This window comes from Delphinapterus leucas, chromosome 10, assembly GCF_059928025.1.
Source record: "Delphinapterus leucas isolate spDelLeu-1000000601 "Yukka" chromosome 10, BTC_Dleu_Yukka2, whole genome shotgun sequence".
Taxonomy (NCBI): domain Eukaryota; kingdom Metazoa; phylum Chordata; class Mammalia; order Artiodactyla; family Monodontidae; genus Delphinapterus; species Delphinapterus leucas.
This window is the reverse complement of record NC_143138.1, coordinates 97,095,146-97,116,853: the sequence shown is the minus strand read 5'-3', so window position 1 is coordinate 97,116,853 and position 21,708 is coordinate 97,095,146. Positions and strand designations below refer to the sequence as shown.

Here is a 21,708-nt window from a genome sequence, read left to right as displayed (position 1 = left end):
CTTTGTGTAGACCCACCCCGTAAGCTAAAGCCATTAGTAATTATGATCATAATCACGAGAGCCACGATCAGCTGAATACCTAATGTATTGTATGTCTGTGCTATGCTGAGCACTTTCCGTATCGCTCTCTCTTTTTTTTTAATGTATTGAAGTCTCGTGTCTTTCTTCTTTTAGATATAATTGATATATAACAGTTTATTAGTATCGGGTGTATAGCATGAAGATTCGATATATGTATATGTTATGAAATGATCACCACAATAAGTCAGGTTTAACATTCATCACCACACATAGTTACTTTTTTTTTCTTATGATGAGAACTTTTAAGACCTACTCTCTTAGTAAGTTTCAAATATATAGCACAATTTATAGTCACTGTGCTGTATATTACATCCTATGATTTACTGATCTTATCACTGGGAGTTTGTACCTTTTGACTCCCTTCACCCATTTCGTCCACCCCCACCTCTGGCAACCACCAGTCTGTTCTCTGTATCAGTGAGCTTGGTTTGTTTTTGATTTCAGATTCCACATACAAGTGAGATCATACACTATTTGTCTTCTTCTGTCTGACTTATTTTACTTAGGATAACGCCCTCAAGGTCCATTCATGTTGTTGCAAATGGCAGGATTTCCTTCCTTTTTTATGGCTGAATAATTTTCCATTGTTTATATACACCAACCTTCTTTATCCATTCATCTGTCGATGGACATTTTGGTTGCTTCCATGTCTTGGCTATTGTAAATAGTGCTGCAATGAACTTGGGGGTGCAGATATCCTTTCAAGTTAAGTGTTTTCATTTCCTGTGGATAAATACCCAGAAGTGGAATTGCTGGATCACATGGTAGTTCTATTTTTAGTTTTTGGAGGAAACTCCATACCGTTTTCTGTAGGGGCTGCACCAATTTATTTCCCACCAGCAGTGCATAAGGGTTTCCTTTTCTCCACATCCTCGCCAACTCTTGTCGTTTCTTGTCTTTCTCATAATAGCCATTCTAACAGGTATGAGGTGATATCTCATGGTTTTGATTTTTGATTTGCATTTTCCTGATGATTAATGATGTTGAGCATCTTTTCATGCACCTGTTGGCCATCTTTTTGTCTTCTTTCATGGATTATCGTTTAAGCCTCCTAAAGGCAACTGAAATGTACAGAAATTATGTAACCTGCCTGTGGTCACACAAACAAGAGGTGACAGAGCTGGGCAGTAGAAGTGTCTCAAGGGCAAGAGCTATGTTCTCATTGCTTAACTCAGGCAGGGCCTGTCACTGACCAGAGAAGAATAAAGCTTTGATGGGTAAATGTGCGTGTGCAAAGAGATATGCTTGATCTATAGCCCCCATAAGAATTCTTCCGCTCCCCAAATTAAGTTCATGGACGAGTGTGTTAGTCAGCTCAGGCTGCCATAATAGAATACCACAGACTGAGGGGCTTAAACAACAGAAATATATTTCCTCACAGTTCAGGAGGCTAGAAGTCCAAGATCAAGGTGCCATTAGTGTTGGGTTCTGCTGTTGTCTCTCTTCCTGGCTTGTAGACAGCTGCCTTCTCACTGTGTCCTCACAATGCCTTTCCACTGTGCACGTGAAGAGACAGAAAGAGAGATCTCCGACATCTCTTCCTCTTCTCCGAGTGACACCAGTTCTATCAGATTAGGGCCCCACCCTTATGACCTCACTTAAGCTTAATTACTTCCTAAACACCTCATCTCCAAATACCATTACATTGGAAGTGAGGGCTGCAACATTTGGATTTGAGGGAAGACAGAATTCAGTCCATAACAATGAGCTCTGAAGAGAAGCTTCTGAGAACCCTTAAAAATTGTGTACAATATTTTGCATGGAAAGGAATCCATATATAACATCTGTTTGACTTCCCAAAAGGTAAGAACCACTGGTGGTATTATAAGTGAACAAAGAGGGAAAGGGTCCATGGAAAAATGGAAACAGAGCTGGCATTAAGGGATAGAAGAAAAAGAAATTTCTTATAATATTGTTTTAATAAGTGTTAAAAAGTGGAGAACAAGAGGGGCAGTGGAAGGTAAGGATGTAATATTTCAGCCCCATTTTCCATTTGGGGAAGTTAGATGGCCTGCCTGAGATCACAGCATGGAGAGTGGATCTGAGCCTAGAACCCAGTATCCTGAGCCCCAGCCCACGCTGTTTTCACCAGGCTTGTTGTCTGTGCTGCCCCACAGAAGCCAGGGCCATCTGAGTGAGGCTCCTGGGCTGCTCTTCTGCTGACCTCATAGATGCTCTTCCCCTTGTTTTCCTTCTAGAAGTGGAGCAGATCGAGGCCATCGCCAAGTTTGACTACGTGGGGCGGTCCCCGCGTGAGCTGTCCTTCAAGAAGGGAGCCTCACTGCTACTGTACCACCGCGCCTCCGAGGACTGGTGGGAGGGTCGTCACAACGGCGTGGATGGGCTCATCCCACATCAGTACATAGTTGTACAGGACATGTGAGTGGGAATTGGGATCTTCTGTGAAGAATGCCATGATTGATTAGTGATGTCTGGAATGGGCACAGGAATGGGAGTATGGATTGTATGACAGCACTTTGCTCTCCCTGGTATGACACACTTGGTCTTCCGTAAGAATGGATTATGTCTAACCTCCCTTTGAATGGCGACCCACTTAACAAATAAGCAAATTGCTCATCCTTCAGAGTCCACAGGGACAATGTTTGGTGCCCTTGGCTCACCATCCCGGCCCACCTGACAGCCTCCAGGGCGTTTATCACCCACTATGGTTCTCGGTGTCCAGTGGATCTTGCCATATACCTCCACCCTCCTGGGCCTTCCCTGTAGCCAGTGGCCATCCCACTCCCCTCTTAATAGCCCACCATTCTCTACCCTGAGGTGGCTGTCTCAGGAGATGGGCAGAAACAATCATCCCCTCATTTCCAGCTAAGAGGGTACTATTTTTTAGAAAAGAATTTTAGGCATTAAAAAAAAGCCCTACACCCCAAATACCTAGCCCCACCATAATGCCCAGAAAGTCTACACCTTCCATTCTTTGAAAGCCTTTGAAGGTTCCTGCACACACTCCCTCCGAGCTCCAGTCTGCCTCAGGTGGAACTGATTTACCAAGGAAGCAGCCACCAAGCTGGGCCTCAAGGGGAGGTGGCCAAAGGCATACGTCTTGATGGCAGAGGGGACGGTCTGGAGACAGAGAAAAGTCCAGAGCTCGGCAAACAACAAGACGATCCAAAGCAGCTCTCTGACGTCCCCAGGCCTCTGAGGGCAGGGAGAGGGCATGGGGGGGAGGCGGGCAGGGCACCCCAACAAGCTCCAGGCCCCTCACACCTGTTCAAAGCCCCGGGTGCGGAGAGGGATGGAGATGCCTTCCTTCTCCCTTGCTGGACCCCCAAACTGCTGCTCATCGCCCAGGGCTCAGCTTGCAGGCCCCCTCCCCCATTTCTCTAGCACACCCTCCCCTTTAGCTTATCCCAGTCTCGAGCAGCTGGGAGAGAAGAGCCTAGATGAGGGGAGGAGAAGGTAGGCACGGGCGGTGCCACAGAGGGCCTCCTGCTGGAGAAGCAGCAGCGGCTCAACCACGAGGTGTGTGTGGATCCAGCCCCTCAGGTCTCAGCACATGTCGGTTCTCTGGAGCGAATCCCTCCCAATTCACGTCTGTCCTTCTCCCCAGGGACGATGCCTTCTCGGACAGCCTGAGCCAAAAGGCCGACAGCGAGGCCAGCAGTGGGCCACTGCTGGACGACAAGGCCTCCTCCAAAAACGACCTCCAGTCCCCCACGGAGCACATCTCGGATTACGGCTTTGGGGGGGTGATGGGCCGGTAGGAAACGCGGATTCATTCTTTGCGGCTAGTACAGTGCCGGTTTGTGTCTGACTGGGGAGAAGCAAGGGCACAGGAGGGAAAGAGGGAGGCTGTTGTGGCCCCTTCTTCCCCACGAGATATGACATGCGGCACACCTGGTGGGCTGGCTGGAACTGGCCTAGAATGTCAGGTAGAAAGTGATCCAGCTTGGGGCAGAGGTGGAGAAAGAGGAGGAAAGACATATTGGCAACCAATGCTTTTTATTTAAAATAATAATAAACGGGAAAGAGAGAGTTGCAAGTTGGCAAGTATTTTTCCTCTCTGTCTCCAGTTCTTACACCTCCTCCCCACTTTCTGTTGAAGACCTAAGTTGTTATATTTAAAAATGTAAAGCTCACTTAGTCCCTGAAGTGCACTGCAGAAACAGAAGCCTCACACCCACTTCGTGGGGGCAAATTGACACTCGGCTCCACGCACATATTTGGTGGGAGCAGATTTGCCAGTTTCTTCACTCCTGCGTGTGGGCGGGGCTGTCACATGATCTTTCCGCCAGGTATGGAGCTGGGCTCCTCACTCCCTCTACAGGTATAGTCCAAAGCACGTGGTTGTTTAAAGAAAAAAATACAATAAGGAAAAGAGAAGGAGGGAGAGAGGGAGGCTGTCGTGGCCCCTTCTTCCCCACAAGATGTGACGCTGGAAAGGAAAGCTGGCAGTGTGTCACTGCTTTCTTAATCGAATTCTCAAAATGTCATATTCTTTGTTTTTCTGGTGGAGAGGTCATGGGATCAACCCACACATGGGGCACTTGCAGATAAAGCCAGAGAAATCAACCACAATAGGAACATATGTTTATGAAGTTATTTCAGCAAAAGTCCCAGTGCCTCTTTTCAGTGTATTCTGTTCAGTTCAGGGTGCTGATAAGTGATAGAATCAGGGGAGATGGACGGTTGGGGTAGGTAGATGACAGAGTCATGGTCCCTTGACTTCCAGGGGGGCCGTATCTTCTCCTGCCTCAATTTCCCTCTCCCTCTGTCCTCTCTCACCTACCTTCTTCTCGTTCTTTCTTTCCCAGTACTCTTCCTCTCGAACACCAATGTTTTGGTGCTGTTGGGGTGCCCACAGGCGGTGCTTAGCTTGGCTGGTGGCACAGGGTCTAAAGCGCTGCTGACCACACTGAGCTTGGTCCCCGTCACAATCCATTCCCGCACTCTGCCCCTCTTCCCCACCCCCTTGCCACTTCCAGCCTTCCCTCCCCTCACCAGTGCCTTTGAGTCTTCAGTGCCCTCCATGGGACACAGCAAAATCTCCTGTGGGTAGAACCTCTTCAAAGTGCTTTCCCACCCACTGAACCTCCCTCAGAAGGTGGGCAAGGAATATTATGCCCATTTAACAGATTAATAAAGTGGGTCTGAAAGAGGTCACTGGAAAGTCTGTGACAGAGACAGGACAAGAATTCGCCTTCCTGATAGACACTCTAGTCCCCTTTTCACTCCACCGCAGCCTCCCTGAGGGGTGAAAGGTATCCAGGTGCACGAAAGGCGTTCCAGTGATGCACATTTTACTCTTAATGACTAGTTGTCCAAGGTCTGGAAAAGCCTCATAGGAACAGCCTTTGGTGACAACACTGGGCTGTGGTCAGTTCCCAGGGGCGCCTCCTGAGCCTAGAACCGAGTGTCCTGAGCCCCAGCCCACGCTGTTTTCACCAGGCTTGTTGTCTGTGCTGCCCCACGGAAACCAGGGCCATCTTTCAGGGAGCTTGCAGGGAGCTGGTAACTCTTTGGTATAGTCAAGCCTCAATGCCTCAGACCAGTCAGAGGCCCTTTGGAATCATGGAGACCTCTAAACCGCATAAGAACATACCATGAGCCCACCTAACCGGGAGCAAAGTGTTCCCAGGTTGAAATCCTCCTGGCCCTGACCTAACGTGTAGACGAGATTCACTATGTAATTGGCACCACCCCCGGCTGGAGCTTGGAACGCCCCCGACTCCTTTGTGTGTGCAGATGAAACCCGGGGGCCTGAGTCACGTGCTCAGACAGTGCCTTCCCTGCAGAACCGCAGAGTCTGGCTGAACGAGGCTTTACTATACCCACTCCCTAGACTAGTGTGTAGCGTGTGGCCTGGGGGTTGGCTGACCCGTGTGACACTGGCCAGGGTTGACCTCTGCCCCACGCCCCCACCCCCTGGCTCCTTTGCAGAGTGCGGTTACGATCTGATGGAGCAGCCATCCCCAGGCGCCGAAGCGGGGGAGACACACACAGCCCGCCCCGGGGCCTGGGCCCCAGCATAGACACGCCACCCCGGGCCGCCGCCTGCCCCAGCAGTCCCCACAAAATCCCCCTCTCCCGGGGGCGGATCGAGAGCCCCGAGAAGCGGAGGATGGCGACGTTTGGGAGCGCCGGCAGCATCAACTACCCCGACAAGAAGGTGCTCTCCGAAGGGCACTGCATCCGGTCGACGTGCGGCTCCACCAGGCACAGCAGCCTGGGGGACCACAAGTCCCTGGAGGCCGAGGCCCTGGCAGAAGTAAGGGCCGGCGGGAAGGCAGGCTGCACCAGCCGACACCCAGAGGGGCAGGGGGTGGGCACCTGCAGACTGGGGAGCCCCTTCGCCCTTCAGGCCAGGCTCAGGCTAAGCCAGACGTGAGGTAGATAATGAGCTGGCCCCCCTGTGGGAGCGGAAGCTGGATGGGTGCAACTGCTGGCTGGGGCTCCTGTGAAGACCCAAGGGCCCAGTCTCCAGGGCCAGAGGTGGGATTCCCGGATGTGGGGATGTGGTAATGGCAGACGTCTCCATAACATGGCAAGATTGTGCTCTTCATGTTTTCATTCGTTCATCTTGTCATTCATGCATTCATTTGTTCATTCATTTATTGAGAAATACTGATTGAGCATCTGTTGTGTGGCAATCACTGGCTGGCACTGAGAGTATAATTGACCTAAAATGGATGCAGGCCCTGCCCACATGGAGCTTATGGTTTAGAGAAGAGAGAGATGCCAACCAGTAACACACACAGCTGTGAAATGGCAGCTGGGTCAGGAGTCTTGAAGGAGGGGACTCTGCGTTTCAAGAGTGCTCTTAGAGTTTTGTGTTTTTTTAAATAACTTTTAAAAAATCTGGATGAGAAACCTGTGTGATTTTTACACTTGTCAAGCAAACCAAACAAATCCATTTAAGAAATTGTTATGAGACAGTTTGTTTAGGTTGTTTAATAATTTGCATAGCTACTTTCCTGTGTTTTTGATAGTTTTATCATAGTTCAGAAGTTTCCATTTTTCCCTCTGGAACTTGGCAGGGTGCCCATTATGTATCCCCTTCCCAGTGTTTTCTCCCAGTTTAGAAAAGAGAGACAGTTAGAACCTTGGGGTCGGTTAGGATTGTATTGTGAAGAGTGGCCTTGAATCCCTGTTCACAAGGGGAAGTGGAAATCTGAGAGCTTGGGGGCTGTGCTCGAGAGGAGGCCAGGAAAGGTTCTCAGGGATATCAACACAGCAAGTGAAACACCTCGCAGGATCTAGTTTGGCCCCAGGTCCCAATGCCCACTCCCAAGGTATCAGCATCTTGGCATGGGTCCAGCAGAGCAGCCGGGCAGCCTGCTGGTCCCTCCATTGTTGGAGGCCATTCTCTTGGGAAGCATTGCCCTAGCATCCGCCGTCACCTGGAAGGTCAGGCCACCTGAGGCCTGGCCCAGAGCCCTTTACACGGAGAATCAAATGAAGTCTACGCCACTGTTTCCAAAGTAGGTCCCACAGCAGACTGGTTCCATGGGGTATTAGTGGAGGGGAAAAAGGTGTTCTATGGTCAAGAAAGTTTGGGGAATGCTGGTCTTGCAAATTTGAATAGGTTGTCTGCAACAAACATTATTAAGTATGTTGATGTGGATTGTGAATCTTCAAGAAAGAGAGCAGGGCACACCCATCTCCCAGACTTCTTTGACCTTTAGTCACAGAGCATTTTGCAAGAGCGGCCTAAAGAATACACGTGGGGCATGCCGCTCGCATTTTCCGTCTGCAGACATATCTACACACGCTAATTTGATAGCTGCCATTCGATAGCAGAGCATGGGAAACGGTATGTAAATAGCCAAGGGCACCCTGGATGGCCTCCAGCCTGCTCAGCATTGGCTCTGATGAGCCCTTGACATTGCAGGCTGCAGAGGGCAGCTGTGTAGTAGTAGGTGGAGTTACCTGAAATCCTCTGGTCTCAAAATGTCTTTTAGGATTTAGATTGGAGCCCAGTTAAAGAGGCATTTTGGGGATCTGGCAGCACCGCCATCCAAGGTGGGAAGATCTCGTTCAGGAGGAGGTGAAAAGGGATCATTTTCCCCCGCTGTCCGTGCTCCCCAGCGCCTCTCTGCAGCTCCACTCTGAGATCACGGCATCACCTCTCAGACTAACGCAAGGCTCATGCCTAAACCCCCCAGCTGATCTTTCTCTGGACTCGCTGTCTTCCTGGCTCACACTCTGCTAGGGTGGAGTGGTGGTGGTGGGGATGGTGGTGGAGGGCCATTAATTATATTTTATTTATTAGTTTTGCCTTTTGGCTCCTGCTGGAGTAGAGCAGACAGAGTAGTGATGTCAGTGGGGGACTTTAAGCAGACTGGGACGCAGAAGGCGGGCTTGATCACTGCAGGGTTGGGATGTAGCAAAGGTTGGGACAGGACTGCCTTCTCTCCTGTCAGGCGGGACCCCCGTCACAGCCCCACAGTTATTCCTTGTAGGTAAAGGCACAAACAGCATCTTCTTTAAAGTAGGCAGTGTTAAGTGCAAAGGATAAAATGTCCTGGGGAAGCATAAATGCTAATATTAGCCAATCATCAGTAGTCTCTTCACCAAACAAGATGATAGGCTGGGACCCTGATGGAGGCCAGACTGGAGCCTGTCGTGGAGGCCCAGCGGGCAGGAGCCGCCTGAGGACAGGGGAGGAGAGGAGGTGAAAGAAGATGTGCACGGGGAAGGGGCCGGCAGGACACCTGTGGGCACCAGCCCCATCAGTCTGACCAGACTTTCAGTTTTCCCAGAGCTGCCCCAGGGCAGAAAAGCTAGTGTGTCTCAATAGTCATCCCGGAGCCTGAGGTGGGTCAGCACCTTCCAGCAGCGGTTCTGTCCCTCCTTGGCCTCTCGGTGGCCCAGCTCAGCCTGAGCAGCTCCCCCTGCCTCTGTGTGGAGGCATCCCTGGGAAACCCCACGGGAACCGAGGACTCTGGCTGAAGGGAGTGTGAAAACCACCATCCAGCAGTTCACAAAGTGTCATCACGTCCACTGTCTCATCCCATCTTCACGGCCAGCAGGGGGCTTTCAGCACCTGGACCGAGTGTGGTGCGGAGCCACTGAGACTTGCCCAAGGTTGCCCAGCAGCGGTAGCAGAGGAACCTTTTTCCCTCCCAAACCTGGGCTCTGCATCCAGGCCCAGGGCTCCTGGGTTAAATGCTGTCATCCAGCTCCAGTGCTCACTCCTGGAATGCTGAGCCCCAGGTCGGCCCTCTGGGCTGCCAGAATCTCTCTCTGTGTCATTCAAAGTGCTCTCATGCTGATGAGCTCTTAAATATCACAATATCCCTGGGAATTGTGTCGGCCGATGAAGATTTTTGTTGCTTTTTAAATTTTCCATTTTTAAAAAAATTGTTCTGATTATAATACAGAGAAGAAAGTAACAGTCCTATCATCCTGGGGTGAGCATTGCAAACATTCTGATATACAACCTCCACACAAATTTCCTATGGACAAAGGAGAGATATATTTTTTAATAATAATAGTTAGGGGCATGAGCGCTGGAGCCAGAACTACTATGCTGCTAAGTAGCTGTGTGACCTTGGACAAGTTACTTAACCAGTCTGAGCTTCCATTTCCTCACGTGTGACGTAAGCGTAATGGTAGTTCCTACCAGATAAGTGAGAGGCTTAAATGAATTGTTAGGGGAAGGGGCTTGAATTGGTGCTCGGTTTTAGCTGTTATTGTCATTGTTATTGTCATTATTTGGAAATACTCACTAGGTACCAGGTGCCATGCCATGCTCTTCGCAGGGACCGTATCATTAAATACACTCATCAACCCCTTGAGGTCAGTATTATACGTGTCTGTAATCTACAAATGAGGATTCTGTGACTCAGAGAGGTAAGGTGGCTTGCCCACAGTCACACAGCAGGGAAGTCACAGAAATAGGATTTGAACCCAGGTCTGTCTGACTGCAGAGCCTGCCACCACTAGGTCTGCGATACTCACACTGATTTTCCTTATGGTTATAAGAGTCCCTGGGATCCAATCTCCATCCCTTCCATGAGATTTGTGGGGAAGCCTCCCTAAGAAGCCTACAAGCTGGGTAGCAGCTCCAGAAGGGTTAGATCCCAGCCCTCCAGACTCTGTGCTGACGAGCGCTCTCCCTGTCCCCAGGACATCGAGAAGACCATGAGCACAGCTCTGCACGAGCTGCGGGAACTGGAGAGGCAGAACACAGTCAAGCAGGCGCCAGATGTGGTGCTGGACACCCTGGAGCCCCTGAAGAACCCGCCAGGCCCCATCAGCTCAGAGCCGGCCAGCCCCCTGCACACCATCGTCATCCGCGACCCCGACGCCGCCATGCGTCGCAGCAGCAGTTCCTCCACCGAGATGATGACCACCTTCAAGCCAGCCCTGTCCGCCCGCCTGGCCGGCGCCCAGCTGCGCCCGCCCCCCATGCGGCCGGTGCGGCCCGTGGTCCAGCATCGGTCCAGCAGCAGCAGCAGCTCGGGCGTGGGCAGCCCGGCCGTGACGCCCACCGAGAAGATGTTCCCCAACAGCTCGGCCGACAAGTCGGGCACCATGTGACCTGCGGGGTGGCGGGCACCGCCCCGGCCCTCCGTGGCCCGCCGTGGCCGAGGGAGGCCTCTGTGACTCCCACGTCCTCCCGGTGCTCCTGGCCTTGTCGGGCAGAGCCCGGAAGGTCAGCCTGGGAGCGGGTCTGTGTGGAGCTGAGGCCCAGGCCCGAGCCACAGCTCGCCTTCAGCCACGTGAATCCACAGGCCTCCCTCCCGTATGCACACAGACGGCCAAGCGGAGAGGAGCTGCCGCCCCAGCCGGAGCCTTTCCCAAGGTCATGGCAAATGTTAAATGGCTTCACCTGCGTATCGTCACTGGAAAGTTATTCTCTCGACATTCTCTCTACATGCATCCATACGTGTGTATGTATGTGTATGTGCATATGTACACGTATATATGTACGTATGTGTCTGTAGGAGTGTGTGTGTGTGTATATATATATTTATGCATCTATATACATATACTAGATCTGGACACACATATGAAATGTATATAGGATCTCCTTTTTCTTTTTACGAAACTTAGATTTACCTCAGACCCATGCCACCAAACATCTCCCGCTGAGTTATTTGGTGGGATTTGCAGGGACTTTTCTGGGAGAATTTAAGGCCCACAGTAACTGCGAATGAAGCAATATAGCACTAACCTGCAGAAAAACAAAACCAGTCTCCCCCTGTCTCCAGAAGTTGTGGCCTTCCAGAACAGTCTGCCCCTAAGGGAAGGGTGGGGCAGGCGGTACCCCGGGCAGGCTGCTCCCAGAGGTGGGGAACCCTTCACAGAGCCCCCCCCCCCCGTCCACCCCAGAGACCCTGCCTTTCCACACGGAGGCCAAGACCAACTGCACCCCAAAGGCATGGAGGACGTTGGCGAGAAGAGCCCTGACTGCAGCGGCCTGTGTTCGACCGTAGAAGAGGGGATGGTGAGAGCCTGAGCCCCATCGTAGCGCAGTATTATGTGTGGTTGGGAAAAAAGAAAAAGAAAACCCAAACAGCGGTGTGGAACACTTCAAAACCTAGAAACGCTGTAGGAATAAATCTGTGGTAACTATAGAGGTTTAACTTATACCATTTTCAAAATATTTAATTTTGTCTTTTCCTCTTTCTACTAATTATACTGTGTCAAAATCTGGAACTAAACAGGCAAGGAGACTTTGAGTCCCATCATTTTAATTTGAAATCAGGCTGTGACACGCTCTGGCTGGTGGCCTCTTGCATGAACCACACGGGACCGTAAGTGCCCATCTCAGACCAGGGCCGGGGAGGGAGTGCTTGGCACTTGCCGTCCTAGAGAACGCTTCGGTGGACTTTATGCAATGAAATAAGCTTCCCTCTCCCCTTTCCCTTCCCTTTTGCCCACCTCCTCCAGCACATTTAACTCAATTGAAAATATGGGGTTAGGTTTGGGGGGCGTGTCACTCACCTCACTGAACCTCTGTCTCCTGCTCCATAAAAATGTAAGCGAGCAAGCCATGCAACCTAGAAAGCATTGTGCCAACACAATTGCTCTCTTCACGGTCATCACTAAGGTGAAAACCATCCAGTGCCATCCTTTTGAAACCTCCTAATGGCATTTGAGAAGTGGGCAGTGGAATTTTCCTGCCAGCTTCATAAGGGCCATGAAGCCCGGTCCTGCAGGTACATCACCTCTTGACATTCCATCATTACCATTTCAGCCCATTGGATTAAGTTTCATCCTCTCCTCTGGTCCCCAGACGGGGGGGCCTATGAAGCCACGTTACCTAGGTGTATAGGGGTGGTGAGCCACGCTGCCTTGCCTGAAGCACTGGCCTTGAGAGCACACAGTGGAGGAAAGAATAAGAAAGGGCACAAAAAGAGAATGCCAGGGAGAGGCCAGTGACCAATTTGACCTTCCTTGTTTTGCCTATAACTCCTGGAAATGAAAGAGCCTCAGAATGAGCTAGGAGCCCTCTGTCTTTTTAGCACATAAACATACCCCCATGTTACAGGTTAGGAGAGGAAGCAAGGCCTTAGGATGGCTGTGACTTGTCCAAGATTTAATAGATGGCTGAGAGTGGGGCTGGGTCCAGCTCGTAAAGTCATTTATTTGCAAGGATGCTGTGCTGTTCAGTGGGATAAGAGACTTCTCGTGTCCACCCCAGAGAGACTCGCAGACCTTAAATGCAGTGGCCCCCTGTGCAAAATGCCACACCCTCTGCCATGACTGCCAGACGGAAAGTGAAAACCTGAGCTGACAGGTCTGTTGCCTGAAATACATAACACCAGTCAGATCATGTGGATTTTCCTCTGAAATGACTAACTTCATCTTTCCTTATTGAAAACAGGCCTGCCTTTCACTGAATTACCTGAGGGCAGAGCCTTTGCCGTTTTCTTTAGGGACCTATTCTTCCATTGGGAAATGGCTGGTGAGTTCACATTTAGGGAAGCTCACACCCCACTCATCCAGCTCCAAATCTGAGCCTTGACGCAGAACCACGTGGAAAAGTACTTCCCCCTGCCCCACCCATCTGGCGCCCTGCATGTCTCAGGCCCCCTCCACGGGCATCCAGGCCCGCCCACTGTCACGAGCATTGGCATTCTCGTCCTGACTCCTGCCTGTGTTAGTCCACTATATATTGCTGTATTTGCTTAAATGCTGGAAAGTAACTGTTAAAATGTGAAACTGTAATTCTTAAAAAGGCTACAATGAAATCACAGCCAATGCCACTCACCAAATCTTTGCACCTAGTAGATAGATCAGTGTAAAAAACAAGTACCAGAAACCTAACTGTACAGTGAGCGTGGGGGGGAAACGTAGTAACCTAGTTAGTAGTCCTCAGTATAACCAGTTGTACAAGGGGAAGTGGTGTTTACCTGCTTGTCCATCACGATTACCGAAAGCTGTACTGACCAGTTCATTGATAACGGGCAATTTTTTTTTTTTTTTTTTTTTCTTCACAGAACAGTTTCTTAACCTTCAACTTACCCTGAGGTCAAGCCTTTTGTCTTTATGTGTTACCGGTGTTCAGTCTCTTTTAGGAATGAACCAGCAAGATGTTCATTTAAAACTGACCAAAGACAATTCATTCCTGGTCTAGTTTCCTGGGCCTGGGGCCCAGCCTCCGGCCACTAAGGACCTTTCTTGGATAAAACGGAGAATGAGCCGTGCTTCCTACCCCTCTCTCACTCTCTCCCTTTAGTCCCCTTTCCTCTTAAAGAGCTGCTCTGAGCTGTGGGATTCTGTGAAAAATTCTTGCCTTTCCTTGTTTTCAGTGCTAACGATTTCTCACCTTGAAGCGCCTTTTGAACCCCAGACAGAGCGCACAACTGGAGGGAATTGTCAGCTTGGGAATTAGACTTGGGAGTCTTTTCTCTGAGGTCACTGGGCCCAGGGGCAGGAGAGAAACGGATTCCCGAGGGTCGAAAGGTTCCTATTCCATGAAGAAATCCAAGTGGGAAGAGATGCAGGGAAGTGGAGTCATCCCTCGGCTGCCGGCGGAACTAGCAGCTCAGCGATCTGCCTTATAAACAAACACTCCAGAACTGGCTGGTGGTACCCCCAGGGGGCCAGCACAGGGAAGGGCCTGGCATGGGGCTTGCTTCCCTGTTGGAGGCCCTCGGAGTGCCTTGTTAGGGGGATTTCTTTCTCATTCAGGAGGCACGGATGCAGAGGACTTCCTGGGACCTGGTCATTACCTGGCGCTCAGCGCACGTACACAGCTGATGGCAAACCATGAGGCCTAATGGAATGGTTCTTCCTCTCAGTCTCTCTGTCCCTAACTTTTCATACTAGAGCAAATGCCTCATCCTCCTGAGAAACCCAGAAAGAAGGACGGCTGGCTCACAACCATGGGGGTTAGGGGCTGCTGGGTTCAGGGAGGGAGGCCTGGAGGAACAGGCAGGAAGCGGGTGAGCCGAGGTGTTGCTAAGATGATTTTCTGCTGTGCAGAGCTAATGGTGATGTTTCATGGCAACTTCCCCAGTTCTCTGGGGTCCCTGCTCCTCTGAGCAGCCGTGTGGAGAATTCCGCACATACCTAAAGCTGCTGGGGGAGCTGAGGGCAGGGGCTTTGCTGCCAGGTCTGCGTCCTCCTTGCCTCTCTGAGGTTGATCTGCCAGGGTCCCGCCGTCTCATCCTCTGGGACTGCCCCTTGCCGACACCTCCTTTCTGTGTGAAAGGACAAATGACAGGCAAACGACAACCTTGAACCAGAGCAGCCAGAGTGCGTTTTGCTTCCCTCGAATGGAAGTAGCTTCTGGCCAGAGTTTCTGCTCAGGCTCTAGTCCCCGGCAGTGTGACTGTTTACTCGGTTTGGCAATAGGTTTGGTTCTGATTGCTTCAGAGTGGCTGGTCTATTTCGTTTCCTTTGGTTTCCTTCCTCCCCAAACTGTCAGGAAAATCAAACCGAAATCACCCTAGGAGATTGCTGGTTGCCTGTCCCCGTGTGGCGATAAGTGTTGCCCTCTCCCGGACATCATTTCTCTACCTTACAACCCAGCGCCCGTGCTGTAGAGTGTCTGACTGGATCCTCTGTCGCGTATTCTGATGGTGCCTGCTGGTTTGACGTGGAGCTATCCTGTGAAATAAAACAGCTTAACTTTTCTCAAACGTGCTCCGGTGGCTTTTTGGAAGGGTGAGGTCGCCCGCTGGGGATGGGGAGGCCCCAGGGGGGGTGTTCCTACCCTCCAGTCCACGGTCAGTGTGCTTCCCCCGGGAAGCATCCCTGAAATGTCCTTTAGCTCAGGTCGAACATTGTGAAGGCCAAGTTTCCAAAGAGGACTGCGTCCGCTGCAGAGCTAACTGAAGGAGGTAAGTGTGGGGTGCCCGCTGGGAAAGCGAGAACCAGGACGGTCAGAGCAAAGGCAAGGGGGAGGGGGAGCCGTCATCTGAGGAGAGGCCTTCCTGAGCTTATGACGCATCAGTGGAGGCCACAGGATACTATCGCCAGTGTGACTGCATATGCAGCATTTTAGCACCTGTTGTCTACACACGTGTGATACAGCCCCTTGGAACTGTGTGTGTGTGTGTGTGTGCACGTGTGAAGTGTTTGTTGATCGCTTATTTCTGTCCCAGACACTAGATTAAGTATGCATTTCTCATCAAATTCTCAAAACAGCTACTGAAGGTAAGTACCCTTCTTAAACCCCATTCTGCAGAAGATGAAATGGAGGCTCTGAGAGGCTAAGCAACTTGTCCGAGCTCAGGCTAGGAAGTGAAGGAGCCCGAATCTGAATTCAGCCCATCTGACCCAGCAGCCGTGCTGTTTACACATTCATTGTCTTGCCTGCCCTCAAGCAAGCTCATCATAGTGGGATTGGCGGCAGGATCCCGTGATGAAGGTAGCTCCCTGCGGGCCGTAGTCAAGGAATACTCCGGGCCTTTCCTTTCCAGTGAGCCCTCTGGTGGACCTTCACACAGGGGCCTTTGCAGAAGAGAACCAGGTCTTCTGCCAGCCTCAGGGAATCCATGAGTCCCCCCATAGCCACTCACCACTCAGTGGCGGCCTTTCGCTAATTCCAGGCTCCAATGCGGTGCAGCCTGCTGAGGGTCTAGATTTTGGGTGCATTCCATAATCTGTTATCTGGCTCAAAGCAACCGTGCTTGCTTGAGAACCCTGAAAAAGAAGCCTGTCATTCAACAAGCGTGTGGTAAGCACCTTGGTGTGAGCCTTGCCCCAAGTTGGCGGCTGGGGAGACAGATGGACGAGACCCAGTTCCTACCCGCAAGTTGCTTGCAGTCTAATTGCACAAGACGATCCCTCCAGAATCCTGAAATCAACTTTGACTCATTAAGGCAACGATGCAAAGGACAGCATCTCCGACCCACAGAGGCACAAAGAAAGGACACATTTTAGCTGCCTGACAGCTTTGCCAGCCCCAAAGCAGTCCATTGCTGGACTGCCCACTTCTGGGCATATCTGTTTAGGACTCTGCGAGGGACGAGCTATCCAACCCACATAGCCTTAAGGAAAGAGAATTTACTTGCTCACATAGCTGGGAACTCCAGGCGAGGACGGGCTCTAAGCACGGATGGTCTGAGAGTGGCGTGGTCTCCTGGCCGCAGTCCCCTCTTCTCAGGCTGGCTCTACTCAGCTCTGCCTGTTAACTTTATGCTCACAGGGCTCTCTGATATCTTGCGATTGCCCGATGGCTGCGGAAGCTCCCCCTGCCTGCACCTCCTCAGCTTCAACACAAGGAAAGTCTTAAGTTTGATTCACCTTGGTCAGAATTACGCTGCAGGTCATCCCTGAAGCAGCCAGAGGGTCTAAACAACCCCTGGTGTCAAGGGTGGTGTCAACCCCACCCACACCTTCTCTCAGGAATGAATAGTTGCCCAAAGGAGATCCTGGGGGCTGTCCTTGTGCTGTAGACCATGATAAATACTAAATGGTCACTGAGTTGTAGGGTGGTTAGTTACGCAGCAATAGCTAACTGATAGGCTAGAAAAATGCTCATGCAGATATACTCCAACTTTGCACTTATCCCTGGACTCCAGGTTAACTTAACAATAATAAAACTAATATTCATCAAGCACATGCTGGGTGTTCTTCCAAGAACACAGTGCAGACTACTTCACATACTTCACCTCACTGAAACCTTAAGACCATCCACAGGGGTAAATTCTGTTAGCATCCCTATTTGACACATGAGGAAGGTGATGTGCAGGGGCTTTAAGCCCAGGATTCCATACCTGCTCTGGTCCCCTCCTGTGACCCCTGCCCCCATCTCTAGGTAAGTGCTTTGTCTTCCCACAGCACCCATTGCCTAAGAGGAGTACAGCCACCCTCGTGGATGTGAATGACTGCAAGGCCAGACTGCCTGGGTTTGAACCCTGGCCTCCCCTCCTTACCAGCAGAGAAGGCTCAGGAAAATTCTCTACAGCTCTGCCCCTCAGTTTTGTCACCTCTAAAGCAGGGATAGTAATAGTACCTGCCTCAGAGGCTTGTCGTGAGAAGTAGATAAGTTAGTACATAGAACATGCTTGGGACCGCGCCTGGCGCAGAGAAAACCCTCAATAAATGTAGCTGTTATAATGATGATCTTGCCTTCTGGAAAGCCCTAATTCCAGTGCCCCAGTCCCAAAGCCAGATTTGTTGTTTTCCCCAATGGGCCTTGGGGCCTTTGTGTAAATCAAGTAGCTCACCGCCTGCCTCTGTCCGAGAACCCCAAATGGGAACATATAGGTGTATAAATACATCTGTATTGAGCATCTACTGTGTGCCAGGCACTGTTCTAAGCGACTTACATGGACTATCTCATTCTCTTCCAACAGAGAGACTATAACGTATGAACCATTACTGAGCTCCATCAGGTTCAGAGAAGTAAAGTAACTTTCTGAAGATCACACAGTTGATAAGTGGTAAACTTGAATACCTGTGGAAGAGGTCAACTCAAAACATAGGTGGCTGACTTCCCCCCTGCCCCCCATCCCTGCCCTCATATTAATTTCTTTGTTTTCAACGTGCCCGGCCTAGGTCTCCATTCCACTGATGGCAATCATATAGACACCCGTGACTGCTCAGGCCCACCAAGACTCCTGGTGACAGCTCCTTCCTGGCCCCCAGATATACAGACGCTACTTAGACAAAGTGGCTGCAGGAGGGCAGGGGTAGGGCTGAATTTGACTCTTTGTCCCCTATAGGCCCAACACAGGCACTTTAGTGAAAGGTCGATTAAATGCAAGGATGAGATTCAAAAAAAAATGCATAAGGAATGCGTGGGGTGATTGCTCTTCTGCATTTCTTCCTCAAAGCTTGGGCTCACGTCCAGCCCGATACTCTACTGCCATCATGTGGCTGTTTGTAAAATGGCAGGTGGGATCTGTGGTCTCCAATTTTTACTGTGAAAAATTTCAAACTTCGAGAATACAGAGGATAGTGTAACCTATTATGTCTATCATTTAGATTTAACAATTATTTAAATTTTTCCAAGTTTGTTTTATATTTTTAAAATTTCAAATAAATCACCATCATGATATTTTACCCTGAGATACATCAGCATCATCTCTAAACATGACATTTTTCTACCTAATGACAGTCGCATGTTTACAGCTAATCAAATTAACAATAATGTCTCAGTATAATTTAATACCTAATTCATACTCAAGTTTTAACGATTGTTCCCCAAAACGTCTTTTAAAGTTTGGTTTGCTCAAATCAGGAGCCCAACAAGGGCATAGTGGGGTTACATCTCAAGTCTTTTTTATTTTAAAACAAAACTAACCTCTGGGCATGACTTGGGAAGAACTCTGGCTTGCTTTCTGGTAGAATGCCCCATGGTCTGGATTTCTTTGATTGCTTCCATGAGCTGTCAGTTCCCTGTGGCTGCCCTCCATGTATGTTTGTGAGGTAATAGAAAATATGTGCACTGCTCTCTGCCCCAGTTCCTGGCACAGAGCCCCTAAAGCCCTTGTAATTTCCTAAGTGATAAGATCACTAGGGGCACCTTTTGTTCTAACGAGAGGACTCTGGTGGGCTCCTGGATGACTCCGGGATGCAGTCTGGTCACCAGAAAAGTCAAGCCATCATTAGAAGCTTGGAATTTTCAGCCCGCCCCAGCCTTCTCCAGAGAGGGGAGAGGGGCTGAAAATGAGGTTCATAATTGATCATGCCTACTTGAGGGAGCCTCCATAAACTCCCAAAGTAGGGGGTTCAGAGATCTTCCAGGGGGACAAACACACCCACACTGGGAGGGTGATGCACCCCAACTCCACCGGGACAGAAGTTCCTGTGCCCGGCATGCTCCCAGACCTCACCCTGTGTGTCTCTTCATCTGACGGTTCATCTGAGTCCTTTGTCATAGCCTTTAATGAACTGGTAAGTGTGTTTCCCTGAGTTCTGTGAGCCACTTTAGCAAATTAATCGAACTCAAGGAGGGGTCATTAGAGCCTCTGATCTACAGCTGTTGTTCAGAAGCCAGGCGATAACATGAGTTTCTGATTGGCATTTGAACGGGGTCGGGGAGGCAGGCCTGTGAGACTGAGCCCTTGACTTGACCTGCGGGGTCTGACACCATCTCTGGGTAGACAGTGTCAGAACTGAGTTCAGTTGTAGGACAGCCAGCTGGGTCGCAGAGAATTGCTTGTTGTGGGGAAACACCATGCATTTGGGGACCAGAAGTGTGCCAAGTGTCACATGTGGCTAGCGATGGAGACTCACGGGAAGAGAGACGCATTAGGGAGCGTTCCCTACACAGAAGAACTGAGTTTATCTGATTCAGTCTCATAACCTGGGAACTGGATCTAAATGTTTGATTAGGTTCAGTTTCACCATTTCAGGCAGGAATGCTTCCTGGAGGGTGAGTACTCCACATCATGTCACATCAGGGGCTGTGTGCTGTTTGGTGCCCCCTTTCAGGATTGATGAGATGGGTTAGTGGGTTCAGGTGGGTTCACCCTCAGCCTCCCACCATGGCCTGATCATTTGGAACCTAAGTATCCTGTCCCTCAAGGACCTCCCACCCAATGGTCTTACAATGATTTTCTAATTTCATTTCTTCTATACTTATCAGCTAAAATTCTCGTCAACAGGGGCTAGTATTTCCCTAAAATACAGTTCATTCTGGAGGAGAAGAATAAATGCTTAATTCTTCCTCCTTATCTATCAACCTTCAGAGTAAGAAGCCAATACAATCTCAACCTCCAATGGTAGCAAATGAGGGCTTTCTTTTCTTCTGCTGAGACTCATTATAAATTCCTGGATTTTCAAATATTCATTGCGTTCCAATCCGTTGCAATCCATATTCTTTCCGTGGCTTAAGTCTGCAGGGTTAGCTTCAGGATGGCTCCATTAGTTTTGGGCAACTCCCTCATTTGGGCACAATACGATTTTCCAGGCTCCTCTTCCACCTACTCTGCCCCAGACCTAAAATCAGCCATGTCTCCAAGGAGCCCTGATTTCTCTTCATGGGGACAGTATTTAGGGACCCCAATCTGTGCACTAGTAAGTGGTGGGGCTGAGATTTGAACTCAGGCAGTCTGACTTCAGAGCTGGTGCTGTTAACCTCTCTGACCTCTGGTTAACAACAGGTATTAGTAATAATTTTAACTATTACTCCTACTGCTATAACTGGCCACTCACTACGTATCAGATACCTTGGTAGGTGCTTCCCAAGATTTAAAAAACAAAGTTATTCTAACAACCCTCTGAGATAGGCATTGTTACTCTTATCCTAGAAAAGAGGAAACTGAGGCTCTGAAAGGTGAGTGACTCATCCAAGGTCACCGGGTCAGCAGAAGAGCATAGATGCAAACTGAAGTCTGTGTGACCCTAAATCTTGTTCCCCTAGTCACCAAAGAGACTTCTGTCCTGTGTGATTCCCACCCTGCGTCCTTTCAGTGGTCCCCCGCTTTTCTCCCTTAGCCCCAGGCACTCCCTGTATCCCAGGGCCCCAGAGCCCCTGGGCCAGGTGATCCACCCAGGGAGCATTTGTTGGGCGCCCCCTGCACTCACAGCTGGGGCTGGGGCACAGCTGGTCTAGTCGGGGAGATGAAGTAGTTGCCATGTGGTGTATTTGTGCTATAGCATGAGAGGGGCAACCTGCTTTAGCACCCCCAGAGGGCACTCAACGCTCCCAAGGGGGCTCTGGGAATCTAAACAGCCTTTAAGAGTCAAAGAATTGGAGCTTGAATGGGGGAGGGGGAGTGTTTCCAGACATCATGACAGATGGTGGAGATTTTCTGGCGCAGGACTCAGCTACACACCCCCGAATTAGTTCCAGGTAGAGGGCTGCCTCCTTATAGGAGGAATGGCTTGGAGCCTGTGGAGACAGGAATTGTTGCATAGAAGAATTGTCTTGCTCTGGCACCTGTAAAATCCAGCACCAGATTGGAAGAAGAGTACAGATAAGTATCGGGATCAAAGAGAGCAGGAGATGGCTCTGGAAAGAGGAGGGACCAGTAGGACTGGGGCTGTACCTGGGGTCTCCCAAACTAGGCTCCAGGCAGGCAAAAGACTCCCGGGGAGGGTCACTTTGGTTTTTGCTCACTATAGCAGTTAGCCATTGCTGTGTAACAAACACACCCCCAAACTTAGTGGCTTAAGACAATAGACATTTTTTATTTACCACGATCCTGTGGATATATTGAGCAGTTTTATGGGCAGGGCTGGCTGGGCTGCTCTTTGCGGTAAGCAGGTGGCTTGCCTGGGGTTGGATGGCCTGGGATGGCCTCACCCACG

The 21,708-nt window shown here is 50.2% G+C and overlaps 1 protein-coding gene across 2 annotated transcripts in view; it reads left to right on the top strand.

The window, feature by feature from the left end:
• SRGAP3 (SLIT-ROBO Rho GTPase activating protein 3) overlaps positions 1–15,323 on the top strand; it is a 259,740-nt gene extending 244,417 nt beyond the window's left edge. The window contains exons 20-23 of one of the 2 annotated variants that reach the window (XM_089919663.1): positions 2,280–2,460; positions 3,650–3,799; positions 5,980–6,307; positions 10,171–15,323. In XM_089919663.1, the coding sequence (XP_089775789.1) occupies positions 2,280–2,460; positions 3,650–3,799; positions 5,980–6,307; positions 10,171–10,584 (1,073 nt within the window). In that variant the 3' untranslated portion in view covers positions 10,585–15,323. The remainder of the gene's footprint in view (positions 1–2,279; positions 2,461–3,649; positions 3,800–5,979; positions 6,308–10,170) is intronic. The other variant, XM_022564631.3, reaches the window with a different exon arrangement.
• The last annotated feature ends 6,385 nt before the right edge of the window (positions 15,324–21,708 follow it).